Here is a 17,066-nt window from a genome sequence, read left to right as displayed (position 1 = left end):
GGAAAGGCGGGGCCACGTGCGTCCGCCTCTAGCGGGCAGCTACGCATTGACTCACGGACCGTGTACAGATTCTTTTATTTCTCTAAGGGCTCAAATTCCACGTGGACAGGGTCGAGCTTGGATCTGGGGACTGGACAGGGACCAGGGCTGGAGTCGGGCAGTCTCTGGAGCCCGAGGCGGTGCTCTCATATCGCCAAGACTTGCAGCCTCCTGTTCCGGCGCCTTTTGAGCCCCTCGATGTATCGCTGCAGCTGTTTGGTCAGGGAGTGGTCCCGGCCGATCTCTGATTGGTAACCTGGAGGGCAGAGCTGTATTCAGGGCAGTGAGCAGGGGCATGGCCTCCCCATCAGCCAGTCTATGTTAGTTCGGGGAAACTGGATCTTCAGGGTACTGGAACCTGCTGGTTTTGTTTCAAATGGTCAAGTCAGAGACCTGTGCTCCAAACAAATGGGAGATTCAGAGTGGGATGGAGTGCTGAGGTGGAGGATGGATGAGGAAGGCAAATTTAGAGATGTTGCCGGCCTGAATTAGGGCACTGAGAGCAGGAAGCTTTGGGGACACCTCTTGGACCACCCCCTCTAAACCATTAGCCCTTAGCCCTCCCCACCCCACCCTTTCATAAAGTAAGCAGGGCGACCAAAGGAAATTTACTCCAATAATCCACTGTCCAAAGGCTCTAGGAAGACGCCAAGGCCACACGAAGGCTGTCATTCCCAATAGGCAAGTGGAGAAATGGCCTTAGAAAAGCCACAGCAGGTTAAGAGGAGCTGCACTGAGGCTATAGCCCAGTCCTGTGACAGTCACCCCGTACTCTGACTTTTTGCTTTTCCTAAAGCTTCTGGAATATTTGTGGGTGGTAAGGGAATCTGATAGGCAGACACATCCTAAAACCCCACTCATATAGGACCAAGGCTTGCAAAGTCCCCCAGGGTCTCCTTTGGAAGTTGGGGGCAGGGGGCGGTGCGCAGGGAGTAGGGGGTGGGGAAGCTCACTCTGGAGGGCTTCGGTGAGTATTTCCAGAGCTTCATTCTCCATCAGTTCAGTCAGGGGCAGGGGCAGCTGGAGAGACAGCAAGAGACTCAGATGTACAAGGGACCCCAGCTCTGCCCACAGCTGAAATGCCCCACCTATGCCCTCCAGTTCCAAGACCCCCAATTGACCTGCCTGCCCCTCCACCCTACAAAGCACCCCCACCCAACTTGCTCACCCTCCACCCCCCACTACTCTTCCAGCCTCCAACCCTGCTCTGCTGCTCCACCCAGTAGGCCCGATGGGGCGTGTGCCTCAAGATATTGAGCGATGACGCTGAGGTAGCCTTTTCTGGGAGAAGAGAAAAGAGGGATTAGTCATCTGTAGACTGCTCGGGCTTCCCTGGAGCAGAGGAGATGTAGGGGTAGGTTGAGGGTCAGGGGGCTCCAGAGACCAGCTCCAGATACCACTTGAGTGGGAAACAGTATGGGACAGTGGTTGACAAGCCTGGGCTTTGTTGTCCCACCCTCCGAGGTGCCAGTTCAGACTACCCCACTTTGTGAGACTTAAGGCCAGTGACTGACTTTCTGACCCTCAATTTCTTCATCTGTACAATGGGATAATAAAATCGGCCCCCTTATGGAGGTTGTGAAGTTTAAAGGCGATCATGCAAGGGAAGCTGAGTGCCTCGCACAACAGCAAGTGCTCAATAAATAGCATATTGTTGTCTGCTCCAATTCCCTGATGAAGGCCTGAAGAGCAGAGGTGGCAAGAAGAAGGGCATGCCCCAAACAGCCCAGTAAATAGTATTTACAACTGGAAGTAAACAGTATAAAAATTGTAACCAGTGACAATGAATGAAAAAGGTAGGCACCCCCTGAAACAGCTCAAATCCACAGAAAAGGCATTAACTCCCTCCTTTCAACTATTCGGGGATTCCATGGCAAACACTCCGTGCTGCCTTTGCGTATTTTCCTGCCTGTCTCTATGGCCCCGGGACCTTGTGAGACGCCTGCCCGGTAGGGGGCGTTCCTAAAGCGAGAAAGATTAGCGTGGGCGCCCCTTCCAGGGAATCCTAGGAACTTGGGTCCGACTGTTTTCCCCCATTTAACCGCAGTAGACATTGAGGCTTTGGCCAGCCCCCTGTCCGGTGGGCGCCCACAGCCCGGTGAGGCCACACTGACCGTCGGTCTTGGAAGCATCCTCCTCTAAACGGCTTCCCTGGGAGCTGTCGCCGCCAAGCTCTGGCTCTTCCGGATTGAAGCGGTCCTTGTCCTCTCCGCCGTCGGATGCTTCCCAGCCACCCTCCGCGTCGTGGCCAGCCTTCTGGTCGTATGACCAGCGGGTCTCACCGCTTACGCTAAAGTCCTCCAGTTCCGAGTCCTCGCGGACCGTGGGCAGCTGCACGTTCAGCTTCGGCTGAGACAGAGTAGCCGTGGACCACATGCTCCGGATGTCGTGCAGGCTCGACCTGCCCGAGCCATGGTGGCTCGAAGACTTGGCCGATGCCTGTGGGCCACACACAACGAGGGAAGCCGAGGGTCGTGGGGAATCGGGAAGGGAGAGAGAGCAGGCTGGGAACAGGGATCCTGAACCCAACCAGGGCCGACACGCCCCCGCTGCGGGGGGTGGGGGGTGGGGGGGGGACGGCGGGTAGAGATGGGGGGTGATTGTTGGGAGCTGCCTTGAGCCAGGGCTGAGTGAGAGGACAGTCAGGGGCCCAGGGTGAGCCTGGGGGCCGGCAGGGTGAGGAGAACCAGGAAGAGTTCTTACTTTGAAAGGCTTTCCCTCCATGCTTCTGCCCCAACGGACCCAGTTGCCACAGGCCTCCGGGCGAGGAGGTGGGGGGGTGGGGGGCGGTTCACGCTCCAGGGAGGGGGAGGGGCAGGGTCCCGTCGGGAACGGCCCGTGGGAGTCTCACGCGCGGGGAATTCAAGCTACAGCCCTCCACACTAGATGCCCTTCCGACTCCCCATCCCTGGCCGCATAGCCGCACGGGGGATGGACGCCCCGCGCATCCGGGCTGATTCCCACGCCAGACCCTACCGGTAACCTCCAGGCAGAAACACCGATCCAGGTACCCCCGAGAGTGCGGTCCCTTGACCAACGGGAGGGGCAGGGGTTCGGCCCGGGGGCCCTGGCGGGAGGGGAGGGAGGGAGCGGGGCCTGACTTGCCCGGGAGGTGGCCGACGACGCAAGCACTCGCACACCCTCTCGCGTTCCCGCAGCTCCACGCCCGCAGCCGTGCAGACTGTTTCCGTTTATTGATGCGGGCTTTGAGGCACAGTCGTGAGGTGTTGTGAGGGACAGGCCCGGCCGGGACAGCGAGACAGAAAGCCGTGGGAGTCTGGAGATGGATGAAGTGACAGAGCCAGGAGCAGGGGGTGGCAGACAAGCAGCCCGTGGCCTCCTCCCCAGGTTTCGGTCCGGTCGGTCGAGAGAGGGCTCTTTGGTCAGACAAGCAGAGCATGCCAGGGTGAGAGGGCGAGAACGAAGCCCTTTGAGAGGCCGGGGCCGGGGTCCTCCCCCTACGCGGGCACGCCTTTGTCCCGGGGGCGCCCCGGGCCGCGGGGCCGCGCCGGTTTCCTGGGCGGATTGAGGGGGCGGCGGCGACCCCGTGGCGCGCGGGGCAGCGCGCAGCCGCGCTCGCTCTGCGTGTCCGAGGACTCGTCGATGAAGGCCAGATTCTCGCTGGGGTAGTCCAGCGCGGAGGCCGTGGGCGGGGTGGGCGGCGTGGGCGGCGTGGGCGGGGAGGACGGCTCGGTCTTCTCCGGGGCCGCCGGGGATAGTGGCCTGCTGGCGGGCTGCCCCGGGCACGGCGGCGGAGGCAGGGGTGGCCGCTCCTTCTCCGACGGCGGTGGTGCCGTGGGCCCAACTCGCTGGGTCACCCGCGCGGTCACCGTGCCCGTCCAGCTGGCGGCCTGCGCCGTGAGGCCACCCATCTGCGCGGGGAGGAAAGGCAATCCTCGACCAGGGAGCCTCGACCGTCTCTCCGCAACCCCGGGAGCCTGCGCCGTCACCCGTCAGGCACGGCCCCTCTTTTCCGCCTGGTCCTCCTGCCTCAGGAGTGGGGAAAGGCCGGAGGAGGGAGGGCAAAGCTTATCACCAGCCACATCCTCTCCTTTCCTCCGCCTGCACTGAAATGCTCCCTTCTCCAGAAGACCGGAGGCTTTGTATCAGCTCTCCGGTGTCCCCAGACACCTTTGCGACTCCACCCACTCCACGGCCAGGAGGGGGGGGTTACAAAATACAACAATATATAAACCTACAACGACAAAACGCAGCAACAAATGAAATTTTAGTATAACGATGTCCCATGCAATATTTGAGACATACTTGTACTCTGATATTATTTGCAACTTATCCAAAATTCACATCCAACTAGGATTCCTTCATCTTTATTTGCTAAATGATAACCTTTAACCGTGAGAGTAGAGACTGGATTCCCCTGCAAACCTGTCCGAGCTTATCCCTTTCTTCCCGACCGGTGCACACCAGGGCTCCCTCAGTCCCCGTCTTGGGGAGCCCACACTCTGGAAGGGAAGGCGGGGTGGTCCACTGGCTGCTGGGGAACAGCGCGTCAGCACCACGGCGCAGGCGCAGCGTCGAAGCAGGGGCGCCTACCTCTGCGCGCGTGCGGCGGGACACGACTCGCAACCAGTTTCCGATGGTGGTGAGCACTGACGCGAAGTAGGCCAGGCCGAGCAGGATCCAGAACCACACCAGCGGCTGGTAGGCTGCAAAGTTCTGGTTGGGGCTGGCGCCTGGGACACCGCCGGGGAGGGCAGAAAGAAGTTGATTATGACACACGCCTTGAGCCCGTGAGTCTCGGGTTCACTGTTCTTCCCAACTCCTGGAGAGGATCCGCCCTCCCCAGGGCCAGGGGTCTGAGCTAGAGTGCGTGAATGGATGCAAGGAGACAGACTGGGAGTGACTTGACGGTGTGCAAGAGAAGAGTAAGTGGAGGTGCTCACGCGCAAGAATGTGAGCATGTGTGAGGGGTACACGTGTACAAGAATGTGGCACGTGTGAAGGGGTCACTTAATATACGTGTGAGCATGCATGGGGGTGCAGGCATGCAAGACTATAAGTAGGCAGGAGCCCCGCCAAAACGTGAGGGTGAATTCAGTGAGCGGATGTAGGGCGTGGAGCAAGCGTGTGTGAGCGCACAAGCGCCCTGTGGAATTTCGAGGGAGAAGCCAGATCGCAGAGCCCATGGGAAGGGAAGAGCAACCCAAGAAAGGTGGTCTCACCGGCCACATAGTCCCCGAAGCCCACCGTGGTGAGTGTCACCACCACGAAGTAGATGGCCTCCAGCTTGCTCCAGCCCTCCATGTAGCAGAAAACGAACGTGGGCGTAAGGACAAAGAGCAGGCAGCCGATCAGCAGGAAGAGTACGGCGGATAGAATTCGCACCAGCCCCGGTGGCACGTGCCACTTCTGCAGGGAGGGGCCGAGGAGTCACCAACACCTCCACTCTCACACCCCACATCCCCTCTTCTCGGAACCAGTGTTCGAGGTTCACAGGATTCAGGCGCCCCCCACCCCCCACCCCGCTCACATGCCTGGGCTGGGACGTAGGTAAGGGTATCCCAAACCCAACGCCAGGGCGAACAGGGCGTGGGGCAGCTCACCAGGAAGATGGCTTCGATGTGACCGATGCCGCGGCGCAGCGAAGAGCCCAGCCGGTCCCCGACCCCGGCCAGCAGTATCCCAAACAGCGGGATCCCCACCAGCGCATAAAAGATGCAGAAGAGGCGCCCGGCATCTGTGCGCAGGGCTGCGTTGCCATAGCCTGGGCAGAGGGGCCGTGCAGCAGGTCTAGGGGCTACCTGGCACCCCCCCAGCCCCCCCTGCACCTTCCCCCATGAGAAAGCCCAGCCACCCCTTGCCCCCTCTGCATGCCCAATCCCCTCCCCCACCGATGGTTGTGATGATGGTGCCCGAGAAAAAGAAGGCACTGCCCAGGTCCCAGGCTGAATGGTTGCTGTTACTGGTTGAGTTGGTGTCAGGGTTCGCGCCCCCTCCCAGGGCATCAGCCACCTCCTGCAGGACAAGGCGCAAAAGGAGGAACCTCAGTCCTTGCCTCCTATCCTGGCCAACCCCTGGTCCTCCAGTCTCTGAGTACTTCCCTCCTTACCCCTCCCAGCTCTACCCTACCCTCTGGTCTTGAAGGCAGTCCCTCAGAGCAGACATTGCAGATTGGGCAGCCCAATTTTGTTGTTTGACCAACACATTGCTTTAGAGACGTTTGAGTTATCAGCCCCTTAATTTCACATAACAGATTTCCAGTTTTACAGCGGTCAGGAGCACAGACTCTGGGACCAGACTGCCTGGGTTCACATCTTGGTGCTAAGTGAAGCTGAACTGTGCTTCCATTTCTACATCTATCAGTTGGGGATGGTGATAATAGTACCTTCCTCAAAGAGTTATTGTGAAGAGTTAAAGCATTCACAACAAAGCAAGCACTGTGTATTTGTTAAATGATTACCCATGTAGACAGCATGCTCAGTGAGTTCAGCTTTCCAGGGGCCCCACCACCCCTACTTCCCCCTAGGAAGCTGACTTTGAGTCAGTCTCTTGCCTTCAAAAATCTGATGAAAGTTAGGGACCCTCCCTCCAGGAAAGTTCTCATACCAACAAATTTTGCATCCAATCTGGGGAGGGTCATGAACAAACCCTTCCCCACCCTGCTGAAGCCCAAACCAAACCCTGTGCTACACAGTAGATGCTCACTGAAGGTAAAAGTGAAAGTCACTCAGTCGTGTCCAACTCTTTGTGACCCCATGGACTACACAGTCCATGGAATTCTCCAGGCCAGAATACTGGAGTGGGTAGCCTTTTACCCTTCTCCAGGGGATCTTCCCAACCCAGGTCTCCCACATTTCAGGCGGATAGATTCTTTACCAGCTGAGCTACCAGGGAAGCCCAGATGCTTATTAAATATGATTACATTAGTGAAATGGCCATGTGTCTGCCCATCTTGCCAGCCAGTCTGCCTCCCTCCCAAGGCAGAGTCTGTGTTTTGAGAGTGCCTACCCTAAGTGATGGAGGTCAGAGCACAGTGAGGAGAGAGTGCAGGGGGCCCTTCCCCAAGCAGCACAGAGCCAGGACACAGGCGGTAGTGTGAAGGAGGTCATAAACCACCTTCTTTCTCTCTGACTGCAGTCCTCATTAGCAGGACACATTCCAAATTAATCTTCCTAAAAGTGACAGCCCCAAATCTTCCATCCCTCTCTACTATCTGCAGAATAGAGTCTGAATTCCCCAGCTTGGCCTGTAAGCCCCTTCTCCATGTGGTCCCAACCTCCCTCTCCCGAGTCTTCTCTCCTGGGACTTCCATTTTGGAACCCAAGTTACAGTGACCTTATCCCCAGATTTTGAGACGATTCCATTTCCTGTAATAATCTCTTCATGAAGCCAAGAAGTGAAGTGTATGATTAAAAGTTATTCAATTTTATTTTGCAACACTTTTCCAATAAATTCACAACTTGGGAAAAAACCCTTTGTCATTCTGGGTGTTCTAATTTTTGCTTCAAATGACTAGGCATCTGCTAAATCCAAGAACTGCAAAACACTCTGAGCTTTCCAGTTTCCACGCCTTTTTCCATGCTGTTCCTCTGCCCGAGAGTCTCTTGCAACCCAATCACACCTTTCTAAATTCTATCCATCTCAGCTGCTTCATCAATTACCGGCTCTTCCCAAAGACCCTGGGGCATCTCCCTCCTTGCCATCAGCCTCACCCTGCACCTAGGCCAGGGCTCAGCATATAGCTGGCAGTTAACAAAGCCAGAAGTAAGGAAAGCTCCCCTTCTACTAAATCCTACAGTGAACTTTCCTGGAATCGGCCCCTTCGCCTAGATGTGACATCCTCTAGGCTACAGCCTGCATCTGTCCACCCCAATATCAATTTCCCTGCTCACCCTATCCTGGACAGCATGGCACCTAGCACACAGTAGGTGCACAACTGCTGCCTGACTGGCTAATTATAGAAGAGAAATAAAGCAGCTGTTGCCCGCCTTGCATGTTTCTGCCCTTCCTTTTCTCCTTTTTTCTTATCCAGGAAAAAAGCAATTCCTTTGTGAAGATAAAATAGGTCAGGTTCCCTCTCTCCTCCTGCCCTGTGGTGTGGTCAGACACTCTCCTACCCAGAGTATCAGAGAGCCTTTCTGGGCATTCTCTGGGTCAGAGACAATGTCAAGCTGCCTGTGTCCTGGCACCGCCCCCCACCCCCACCCTCAACTCTGCTCCAGGTCCTGCCACCTTGGGAATCAGCTGGAACAGTGAGTCTCCATGCTGATGCCTCCTCCTTCCATAAGAACAGGCAGGAAAGGAAAGGGGTGGGGGTAGCTTTTCAATAACATAATACACATTAATGTATTCAAGTTAAATGTTAGGTGTTTTTATTTTATTTTTTTAATATGACAGTGGCTCAGAAATCAGAGAGAAAGCAGAGGTGCTTGCCTGACAGTAGCATGAAAGGCTGCGGCCCACTCTTCCTTTAGTCACTGGACCAAAGCCCACCCCATCCGTGACTTGCACTCCCTCTAGCTTTCACTTCACAAGCATGTGTTCTCGCAGGAAGGTGTGCTCAACCTGGCATCCATGATGGCATGGATTGGCTTAGGGGAACCTGGAACCCTCCGAAATCAAGGGTAAGTGTTTATATGTGCACTTTTCTGGAGGTAGGGGGTGGGGAAGTGTTCACAATGTTCTTGGGTTTCTCTGAGGCATCTGTGACTCCAAAGAAGCACAGGAACTAGTGTAGAGATGCCAGATTTAGCAAATAAAAATACTGCATGGGACAAATTTGTATCTTAAAAGTATTCATCCTTGAGCTGAAATTTACATTTAACTGGGTGTTCCAGCCTTCATCTGCCCTACACCTATGAGTTAGACCTGGGAAGACACAACATATCTCATATGCTACAGCCATTTATTCATTTCTTCCTTCATGGGTTCCTTCATGCAATCACTATCACATGCTAGGATGAGAACCCAATGCCGGGCACAGCAAGGAAAACAAATGCAGTCCATGGCCGCCATGTTGAAAACACAAGAGACCTGGATCCCAGCCTCTGCCCCGCACCCCTCCAGCTGCACCCTGCCTTCAGGGGCGTGGGTCAGGAAGCAGCACTCCAGAACAGGGCCCCAGCGGCATGCAGCTGGTGTCAGGGGGGTCACGGGTGCCTGCTGCGGGGTCTCTCCCCCACCCACGCACCTTGATGAAGAGCCCCACGTCCTGGTCGCTCACACATGGATGGGCCCTCAGGAACTTCTCTCGCACCTCCCCCAGCTCCCTTTGGGCCTGCTGCTCATGGGGCTGCTCCAAGGCCTGGAACACCAGGGCACCGGACACCAAGTAGAGCAGGACCAGAGCCAGCAGTGCCAGGAGTGTGGTGCTGCGCATGGCGCGCCCAGGGGCCCGGCCAACTCCACTGCCCGCCTGGGGAGGCTGGGCAGGGGGTTCCTGGGGAGCTGCAGTCACTGCGGGCAGAACCAGGGATGCTGGGGTCAATCACCTGGCCTGACACCCCTACACCCTCCTTTTCCAACCCCTACACACCCAAAGGTCCTGGGAGCCCCCGGCCCTACTACCTGCAGAGGGTCTCTCCTGACACCCCTCTGACCAACTTGACGCTTGGTACCAGGACACACCCAGTGCCCACCCCACCCCCACCTCACTCCTCCCCCTTACCTCCACTGCCCGGCCCTGGACTCCAGGGTGTGAGAAGAGGGCACAGGGAAGGGGAAGTACGGAGAGTGGAAGGTGGAAACAGAGACAGCCTGCCCAGGGAGAGGCGGGGCCAGAGAGGAGATGCTGGGGGCACCCGCCTTCCAGCTGGGGACTGAGGGGGCGCAGAGGACCCCGCCGAGGTTGCAGCAGCATCTTCGCGGCTTCTCCCTCCTCTCCTGCCTCTCCTTGCTCGGATTCTAGAGGCAATGGGCCGGGCAGGGAGCCCCCAGGGTCCCCAGCGCCCCTCTGGGCTTTCGAGGAACCCAGGGGCGGGTCCCGGTCGCTACGCAGAGGCGAGGCAGGGTGGAGGGGAAGGGAGGGTACCAGGTTCCCGGAAGGAGCGGGGTGGGGGCGACCAGGGCCGGACCAGCGCGGCATCCCCCAGGACAGCTGCTGGCTCCCCCAGGACAGCGCGCGGCGACGCCCACGCGCACACATGCGGGCACAAAGACCCGCGCGCCCACGCTCCGCCCTGCGGCTCCAGGCGGCCTCGCTGCCCCGGTTGCACGCACACCGTCCACCTGCACACACGCCGGACTCCCGGGCACACCGGACCTTCCGGGCCGTGCGCGCCGGGCCAAGGCCCCCAGAGGCCCACACACATGTGTGCACACACTCATGTCCACGCACACCCAGATCGCGGGGCCACCAAGCAGCGCCCGCCGCCCAGACACCGCACACCCCGCCACTCGCTCCCACCGCCTCCCCGCGTCTTCACGCCGACGCCTCGGAGCGTGACGGGCGGCGGGCGGGACGCACGGCCGCAGGACTCCCGGAGGTGGGCCCCCTCCCGGCCGGTCTCCCCCCGCGCGCCCCAGCCCGGGAGCCGGGCCTGCGGCCCCCGCCGTCCCGCACGCCCTCCCAGCGCCCGCGCGCCCGCCCGCTCCGCCCCGCACTCACTGTCCGCCACGCTGCGGCTGCGGCTGCGGCCCGGGCTCCCGCGCGGCCTCGCCGGTGCCGGCGGGGCCGCGGAGGCGGCGGCAGGGGCGGAGCGGGCGGGCGCTGGTGCTGAGACCCCCCTCCTGCCGCCAGAAGCCCCCCTCCTCCCGCGTTTAACCCCTCCAGCACCGCGCTTCCCTCGGTGCCTCCCTCGCCTCCGGCTCGGCTCTCCGCAGCCCCTTACCTGAGGTTGCCCAGCCCCCCAAACCCAGCCCGTCCCGGGAAGGTGAGTGGCAGAGGAGCCCGAGAGGGGTCGCCGCTGGGTCAGGCCTGGAATCTCAGACTGGGGCCCTGGGACTGCCCTGTGGGCCAGCCAGTGTGGCCAGCGGCACGGCCCCAACTTGGACATTAGCCGGCTCACCTTTCCGGGCGGGCTCCACGCTCATTTCCCAGCATCTTCCAGGCCCACTACCAGATCAGAAGGGCCCTCAACTCCCCGCCCTGAGGGACAGCCCTGCCCTTGGGCTCTGCACTTCTGAGGGAGAGACCCCAGGGGACAAAGGGGTGGGGGAATCCACGGAGGAAACCTGGAATTGGCCGAGGTAGGGTTGGGACCAAGCTCTGAGAAATCAAGCTGGGCACCGCCTGCCTCTACTTCAGTATCCATCCCTCGCTCCTCAGTTCCATGCCCATCCCAGCCTAGAAGGGGTGCCAGCACTTCCTCCCGCACTGTCTGAACAGCAGGGCCCTGAACTTAGCTCCCCTCTTCTCTTGCTTGCTTCTTAGCAACTCTCATCTTGCCAAAGACCCTCCCCTCCTCTGGGGTCCTCAGCCTTCACTTGGGTGGTTTTAAGTATGGGCTCTAGGGCTGACCACTCCCTAACAGTAGGGGGCCTAGACTGGTGACCGGATTCTCCAGGCCTCCCAGTCCCCACTTACAGAAAAGGGATGACTAATTATCACCTCAGGACGCTGTGCTGAGGATTAACGAGGTTGGTATCTGTAAATGATCCAAACAGAGCCTGGCACTCACAATTGAGTGCCCTACAAATGTCAGCAATTTCCCTTTCAACTGAAAGCGATTGTCCAGCTTTGAGCTGCTTCTCTTGAGTCTCAGAGGCCCATCTCTGGAGGTACTGAGGCTTGGGGCTCAGAACAGTCCCAGGTGAAGGGTTTCAAGGCAGGCTCAGTGCTAGGTCCAGGGAACTGGACCAAAAGGCTAGATATATGGGCAAGATAAATGATTCTCTGATAAACGACTCCTGGCCAGGGGACAGAGGACAGATCTGTAAGGCCTGTGATTACAGAGGGCAGCAACTGCACTATCAGGGACAGTCAGGGAAGGGGCTCCCCAGGCAGACTGTGTGGGGGCAGCCTGGCCAAATCCACACGGGCTAGGGAGATGGGCGCTGCTGTTCCTCCACCAGTCCTGGACCTGAAGGCCAGGTTGGGCATAAAGACAGTGAAACAGGGTCTCTAGAAACCCTGATCCACTGAGGGCAAGAGGCACAACAGCCATGCAGTCACAGTGCCAAGGGACCTGGGGTGGGTTGCGGAGGGACACAGTTTCCTGACCTGGAAGTGGCAGGGTTCATAAAGGAGGCGACATTTGAAGCAGTTCCTGAAGAGCAGAAATTGTTCACGCAGGCAGGGGACTGGAGCGGGGACTGGGTTCTTCTGGTCTTTTTCCTTTGAACACAGGCTCATCCCTCTCCTTACCCACCAGCCTTAGGGGAAGTAAATGAGCCCGGCCCAGCCCAGTAGCCCCCTTCAAGGGCCAGTGTCCAATCAGCCCTAGACCGAGCGGATGATGGTGTGAGAAACACAAGCAGACAACTGACGGACAGCAAAGGGGCTTGGGGCACAGACACTGTTTATTGAGTGGCAGACGCAGGAGAGGTAGCTGGCTCCGGAGTGGAAGCGGAGGCGGCGGGTCATGCCAGGGGGCCGAGAGCATCTGGCAGCCAGGGCCATGCCACCCCATCCTAGGGGACAGCACAAGCTCACTGCAACAGGAGTAGCAAGGAGCCGGCCTGGGGAAGCTACAGCCCCCGGGATCCTGGGCAAGCAGCAGCAGATGAACTTGGCACAGGGGTCTGGGGTGGGAGGGGCTGGGGGCTGGGTGTTCTGCGGGGAGATGAAGGGGATCACGTCTGTGGGGTGGAGTAGAGACTGTGGTGGTGGCCGCCTGGTCCCAGAACCTGGGAGAAGAGCAGGGGCGTGGTCCGAGTCTGGCTGCCTCCGCACCAGCCTGGTTCCCGCCCGATGGTGCCATACCAGCTGCTGGAGCCTAGGCTACCTGACATGCTGCAGGCAGAGAAACAGGGTCAGCCCTCCAGCAGTCACTAGGACCACAGTCACAAGAGTTGGGGGAGGAGAGAGACTGAGAACAGAGCTCAGTGACCCAGGCTTCTCTGACTATGGCAAACTGCATCTTGAGGGGTTAGGGGGGACTTTAGCAACAGCAAACCAGAGGGGACCTCACCTAGTATACACCATGGCACGGGCAGGGGTGGGTGGCAAGACCCAGCTCTAGGTCCCCATGGCTTGATGGAGCAACCTGGGAGCCCCCGGGTCGTCGGGTGGGGCTGGGATTCCTACCTGGTGCTCTCGCCCCGGCTATGCTCCCAAGAGCAGCCCTCATCCTCGCAGTGTGCCCGGTCGAAGAAGTAGGAACGCGAGCCAAAGACCTGCCCGTTGAGGATGCGGCTGGTGCTCTAGGGAAGGGAGCCACCATTGATGCTTCCTTCTGCCCCTCACTGGCCTCCCACACCCCCAGAACCCAGCCCAGGGACCGCCAGTGCCGCCCCTTTCCACTGGCCCTCACCAGGTCCTGTGGGGGCCGATGCACCCGGAAGAAGCCCACCAGTAGGGTGGTGGGCAGCAGCTCCCACACAAAGAGGATGAGGCCAAACACCAGGTAGCCTTTATTCCCCAGGTCATTCACCAGGTCCGCCTGTGGGGAGGCAGGGGCTGTGCCAATCTGCAGTCGTGCCAGTGGGGCCCCACGACAGGACCCAGGCTAGCTGGGGGCCAGGAGCCACAGCTACTGGGGAGGGGGCAGATGTGTCAAATGCCCACCTGATCAGAGACGTTGTACCAGTCGTAATCGAAGGTGTCCAGCCGGCTCCGCGGGGCCAAGGCCAGGGCCGCCAGGTTGTAGCAGGCCCGGCTGGCATAGAGCAGGACCATGGCACCACCCATTGCAGCTGCCTGGCACACACTGGTCCCCTGGCACAGATGACAACAGGGGACCCTTAGGGAGGGGAGGTTCCAGCTTTGTCTCTACTCTGAAGACCCCAAACACCCCAAAGACACCCAGGCGTCAGCGCTTGTGGCCCTACCTTGGCCTCCAGGTAGATGCTGGTGGAGGGGGCCCGCCGGGCCACAAGGCAGAGGCAGGCGGCAAGAGAGAGTGCGCAGATAACAAACAGGGAGTCGCTCACCAGGACACGCACCAACAGGAGGGCCCAGGGCTGTGCCCGGCGCCGGCGGGACAGCACCGCGCACAGCACATTCACCAGCAGAAAGAGCAGCGAGGCCCCCACGAAGGCCCCTCGGACAGCCAGCCTGCGGCCCACAGCAGAGTCAGCCCCAGGCGACCACCCTGCCGCTCCCCAACCACCCAGCCCTTCCCAGGAGACCCAGGTGTCAGTCAGAACCTCAGGCCACCCAGTCTGAACCCCACTCCTCTGGGTTTACAGATGAGGAAACTGAGGCTAAAGAGGTCAGAAGATGACTGACGGCTGTGGTACAGCAGAAAGAGCCCTGGATTGGGAGTCAGAAATCTGGGTTTAAGCCCTGGCTCTACCTCCTGCCGCGTGTGCGACCTTGAACATGTTCCTTAACCTTGCTGGGCCTCAGTGTCTTCATCTCTCAAATGGGGACACATCAGCTTCGAAGGTAAGTTGTAAAAATTAAAGATGTCTGTGAAAGCTCTTAATAAACTGTGAGATGTTGTACAAAGGACAGGAGTTATCACCGCCCAAGGTCACCCAGAAGTGCCCTTTGGAGCTTCCGAGGGCCGGAGCCTCCAGCTCTTCCTCCATCATGGATGACATTGGTACCCTCTCCCTTCACCATATTTCAGTGGTTTTTATTATAGTTGAGCTTCACATATGTAACACCTCTGCAGAGCCATCTGCACCAGATGCCTAATGTTCCCAAGCCTTCCCCAAGCATCCTGCGTTGTACTCCCCTCAGCCCTACCAGGGCGGAAGGAATGGACACTGGGCTTCTCCCTGCCCCTGACTGAACCCACCAGTACTTACAAGCCTCGGCTCATCTCTGGCCGACGCTTTGCCTTGGCTTTGAACACCACCTGGGGGCAGAGAGGCCCATTATTATTTGGGGCCCTGGGGCTTGCTACCCCAGGGGCCCACCCCCACCCATCACCATGGTTACCTGAGCAAAGTAGAGGTTCATGAGCGTCAGTGTGAAGAACTGCAGGCAGACAGGACAGCAGTAGAGAAGCCAAAAGGGCAGGGGCCCCAGATGGTTGGCTCGGGGTGTGTCTCGAAAGTAGAAGGAGAAGAGGGTGGTACGCAGGGCAGCCCAGAGCAGACAGAGCGCCAGGAACACCGTCTGATAGCTGAGACGCTTGTGCCCATACAGGAGCACCAGCCAGAGCTGGGCATAGACGGAGAAGAAGAGCAGGGCGTACAGGGTGGTGTAGGCCGCAGTCAGCCCCAGGGTCACGGCGGGCGGCAGCGCAGGTACCAGCCCAGCAGCAGGCACCAAGCCAGACAGGTTACTCTCCATGTCAGGGAGGGAGGCCTGAACCCTAAAGACAGAGATGGAGGGGCCGGCAGAGCGCCAGGGAAATAAATACGGAGGGGTGGGAGTTGTAGGGTGCTCAGGCGGAAAGAAGTGGTGGTTGGCCGGCCCCTCCCCCCCTCGACAGAGGGCCCCTTGCCTTTGCGGGGCACGGGCAACCTGAGTCCCTCACTCCCGGGTGTGGAAAGACAGCCCTTCCTCTCCAGGGCAGAGGCGGGTGGGGAAGAGGGGAGTACTCCTCTCCGGGCCAGCCTCAAAGCCGGGGACGGGGGGATGGGGGTGCAGAGGCCGAAGGAGAGGGGGTCCCTGGCCTCGGTCGCTGGAGTCGTCCCGGCAGGAGGGGGAGAGCCGGCCAACGCCAGTCTGTTCAGAGCAGTGGCTGCTGCTGGGGACGCTCAACGTCTGGCTCTCCCCCTCCCCAAACTGGAGGGCTCTCTCCCCTCCAACAATCCGGATGGGGAGGGCCTCTGCCTTCCGTCCTCGGGATTCCGGACGCTGACCCACCCCACCCCCCACTGCGTCCACTCTCCAGCCGCGGGGGGGCGGGAGGAGGCCGACGCCCGGTCCTCAGGCCGCGGCTGGGGGAGCCGGCTCCGGTCGCTGGGACCCGGGGCTCCGGCTCCCCGGCTCCCGCTGCTCCGCCCCCTCCTGCGCCTGCGCGGCCGCCGTTCGCAACGCAAATTGCTCAGGGTCTGGTCCTGGCTACGCAGGCCCGCGCCGCGCCCGGCGCGGAGCTGTTCGAGAATTGGCGCGACTTGCGCCACCGCCGGGCGCCAGGGGTTACTAGAGGCGGCGAGCGGCCTCGACGTTCCGGCTGCGCCGCATCCGGCCGGCGCCCGGGTGGGCATTGCCCAGAGCTACCAGCCCTCGCTTCCATGGGAAGCTGGCGATTCCCATGCTTCTCCTCCCCATTCCCAAATCGAGACTGTGCCGCCGACCCGGGGCGGTAACGACTTCCCTTCACTCGGTCTCTGAGGGAAACTTCCGCCCTCAGCCAAGATGGCCTCCGGGCCCCGCCCCCAGGCCTTATCCCGCGGGGCCCCCGCGTCCCGCGCGAGCCCTCCCGCCCATTCCCTGGCTGGCGGTGTTTCCCGCTCACCTGGCCTGCGGTCTGCCAGGCGCGAGGCCTCCGCGAGTCCTATTGTCACCCTCTTAGGGGCCCCTTTCCCTTCTGCGCCGGGACAGTCATCCTGCCCCGGGTGGAGGCTCCCTCGCTTATCTCTAGTGCCCCCGAGTTGGCGCGAGGAGTGGCGCCCCTGACGCGGGCGATGCGAGGTTTCCACCGCGCGGAGGAGGGAGGGGTGCTTCCCGAGCCGGTCACCCGGTTCGGATGGAGCAGTGACGACAGCAACAACAGTTGCCTCCGACGGCTGAGCTTCGATTACGGCTTTGCGAAGTGCTTTCACCCACAGTAATCACCGCCCAATTTACAAGGATCACTGACTCCTGAAAGAGGTGTCATTATCCCCATTTTACAGGAGTGGGAATTAAGTCCCAGAGGGGATGAAGGGCTTGTCAGCAGGAGCTGGCTCCCAAATGGGGACCCCGGAGAATCCCTCAGCGGCTCCCACAACCCCCAAAGCCTAAGGAAGTCGGGAGCTGAGCATCCGGAGACGTAGAAGGGACTCAGGAGGAAGGCAGTGGGCGGGGCCCCGGGGAGGGGCCCCGCCTGCTGGCCAGCTAGTGACATTTCAAGAGCTGATTG

At 59.9% G+C, this 17,066-nt stretch overlaps 3 protein-coding genes across 10 annotated transcripts; all 3 read right to left on the bottom strand.

The window, feature by feature from the left end:
• Positions 1-58: 58 nt before the first annotated feature.
• On the bottom strand, positions 59-2,944 carry CATSPERZ (catsper channel auxiliary subunit zeta). Of its 3 annotated transcripts, XM_043452545.1 has the most exons (5): positions 2,743-2,816; positions 2,154-2,478; positions 1,241-1,320; positions 993-1,059; positions 59-295 (listed from the first exon to the last, which is right to left on the bottom strand). In XM_043452545.1, exons 1-5 carry the CDS (start codon positions 2,761-2,763, stop codon positions 186-188), a joined length of 603 nt encoding a protein of 200 aa, XP_043308480.1. In that variant the 5' UTR covers positions 2,764-2,816; the 3' UTR covers positions 59-185. The 3 variants fall into 3 exon arrangements, with proteins under 3 accessions (XP_043308480.1, XP_043308478.1, XP_043308479.1); XM_043452543.1 differs by having other exon boundaries at positions 2,154-2,944; XM_043452544.1 differs by lacking the exon at positions 1,241-1,320 and having other exon boundaries at positions 225-295; positions 2,154-2,944.
• Positions 2,945-3,348: 404 nt separating this feature from the next.
• On the bottom strand, positions 3,349-11,188 carry KCNK4 (potassium two pore domain channel subfamily K member 4). 5 transcript variants are annotated; one of them, XM_043452538.1, is made up of 7 exons: positions 11,007-11,188; positions 9,191-9,456; positions 5,892-6,015; positions 5,604-5,764; positions 5,223-5,409; positions 4,594-4,733; positions 3,349-3,911 (listed from the first exon to the last, which is right to left on the bottom strand). In XM_043452538.1, exons 1-7 carry the CDS (start codon positions 11,029-11,031, stop codon positions 3,498-3,500), a joined length of 1,317 nt encoding a protein of 438 aa, XP_043308473.1. In that variant the 5' UTR covers positions 11,032-11,188; the 3' UTR covers positions 3,349-3,497. The 5 variants fall into 5 exon arrangements, with proteins under 5 accessions (XP_043308473.1, XP_043308476.1, XP_043308474.1 ...); XM_043452541.1 differs by lacking the exon at positions 11,007-11,188 and adding an exon at positions 10,830-10,845; XM_043452539.1 differs by lacking the exon at positions 11,007-11,188 and adding an exon at positions 10,607-10,670.
• A 1,253-nt stretch (positions 11,189-12,441) lies between these two features.
• Positions 12,442-16,597, bottom strand: GPR137 (G protein-coupled receptor 137). Of its 2 annotated transcripts, none has more exons than XM_043452280.1 (8): positions 16,461-16,597; positions 14,990-15,368; positions 14,857-14,906; positions 13,930-14,155; positions 13,667-13,816; positions 13,413-13,541; positions 13,187-13,302; positions 12,442-12,892 (listed from the first exon to the last, which is right to left on the bottom strand). In XM_043452280.1, the coding sequence occupies exons 2-8, from the start codon at positions 15,344-15,346 to the stop codon at positions 12,733-12,735; spliced, it is 1,188 nt and encodes a 395-aa protein (XP_043308215.1). In that variant the 5' UTR covers positions 15,347-15,368; positions 16,461-16,597; the 3' UTR covers positions 12,442-12,732. The 2 variants fall into 2 exon arrangements, with proteins under 2 accessions (XP_043308215.1, XP_043308216.1); XM_043452281.1 differs by lacking the exon at positions 16,461-16,597 and adding an exon at positions 15,501-15,632.
• Positions 16,598-17,066: the final 469 nt, after the last annotated feature.

Source organism: Cervus canadensis, chromosome 29 (genome assembly GCF_019320065.1).
Source record: "Cervus canadensis isolate Bull #8, Minnesota chromosome 29, ASM1932006v1, whole genome shotgun sequence".
Lineage (NCBI taxonomy): Eukaryota > Metazoa > Chordata > Mammalia > Artiodactyla > Cervidae > Cervus > Cervus canadensis.
The sequence above is the reverse complement of the archived record's forward strand: the minus strand, read 5'-3'. Positions and strand labels throughout refer to the sequence as shown.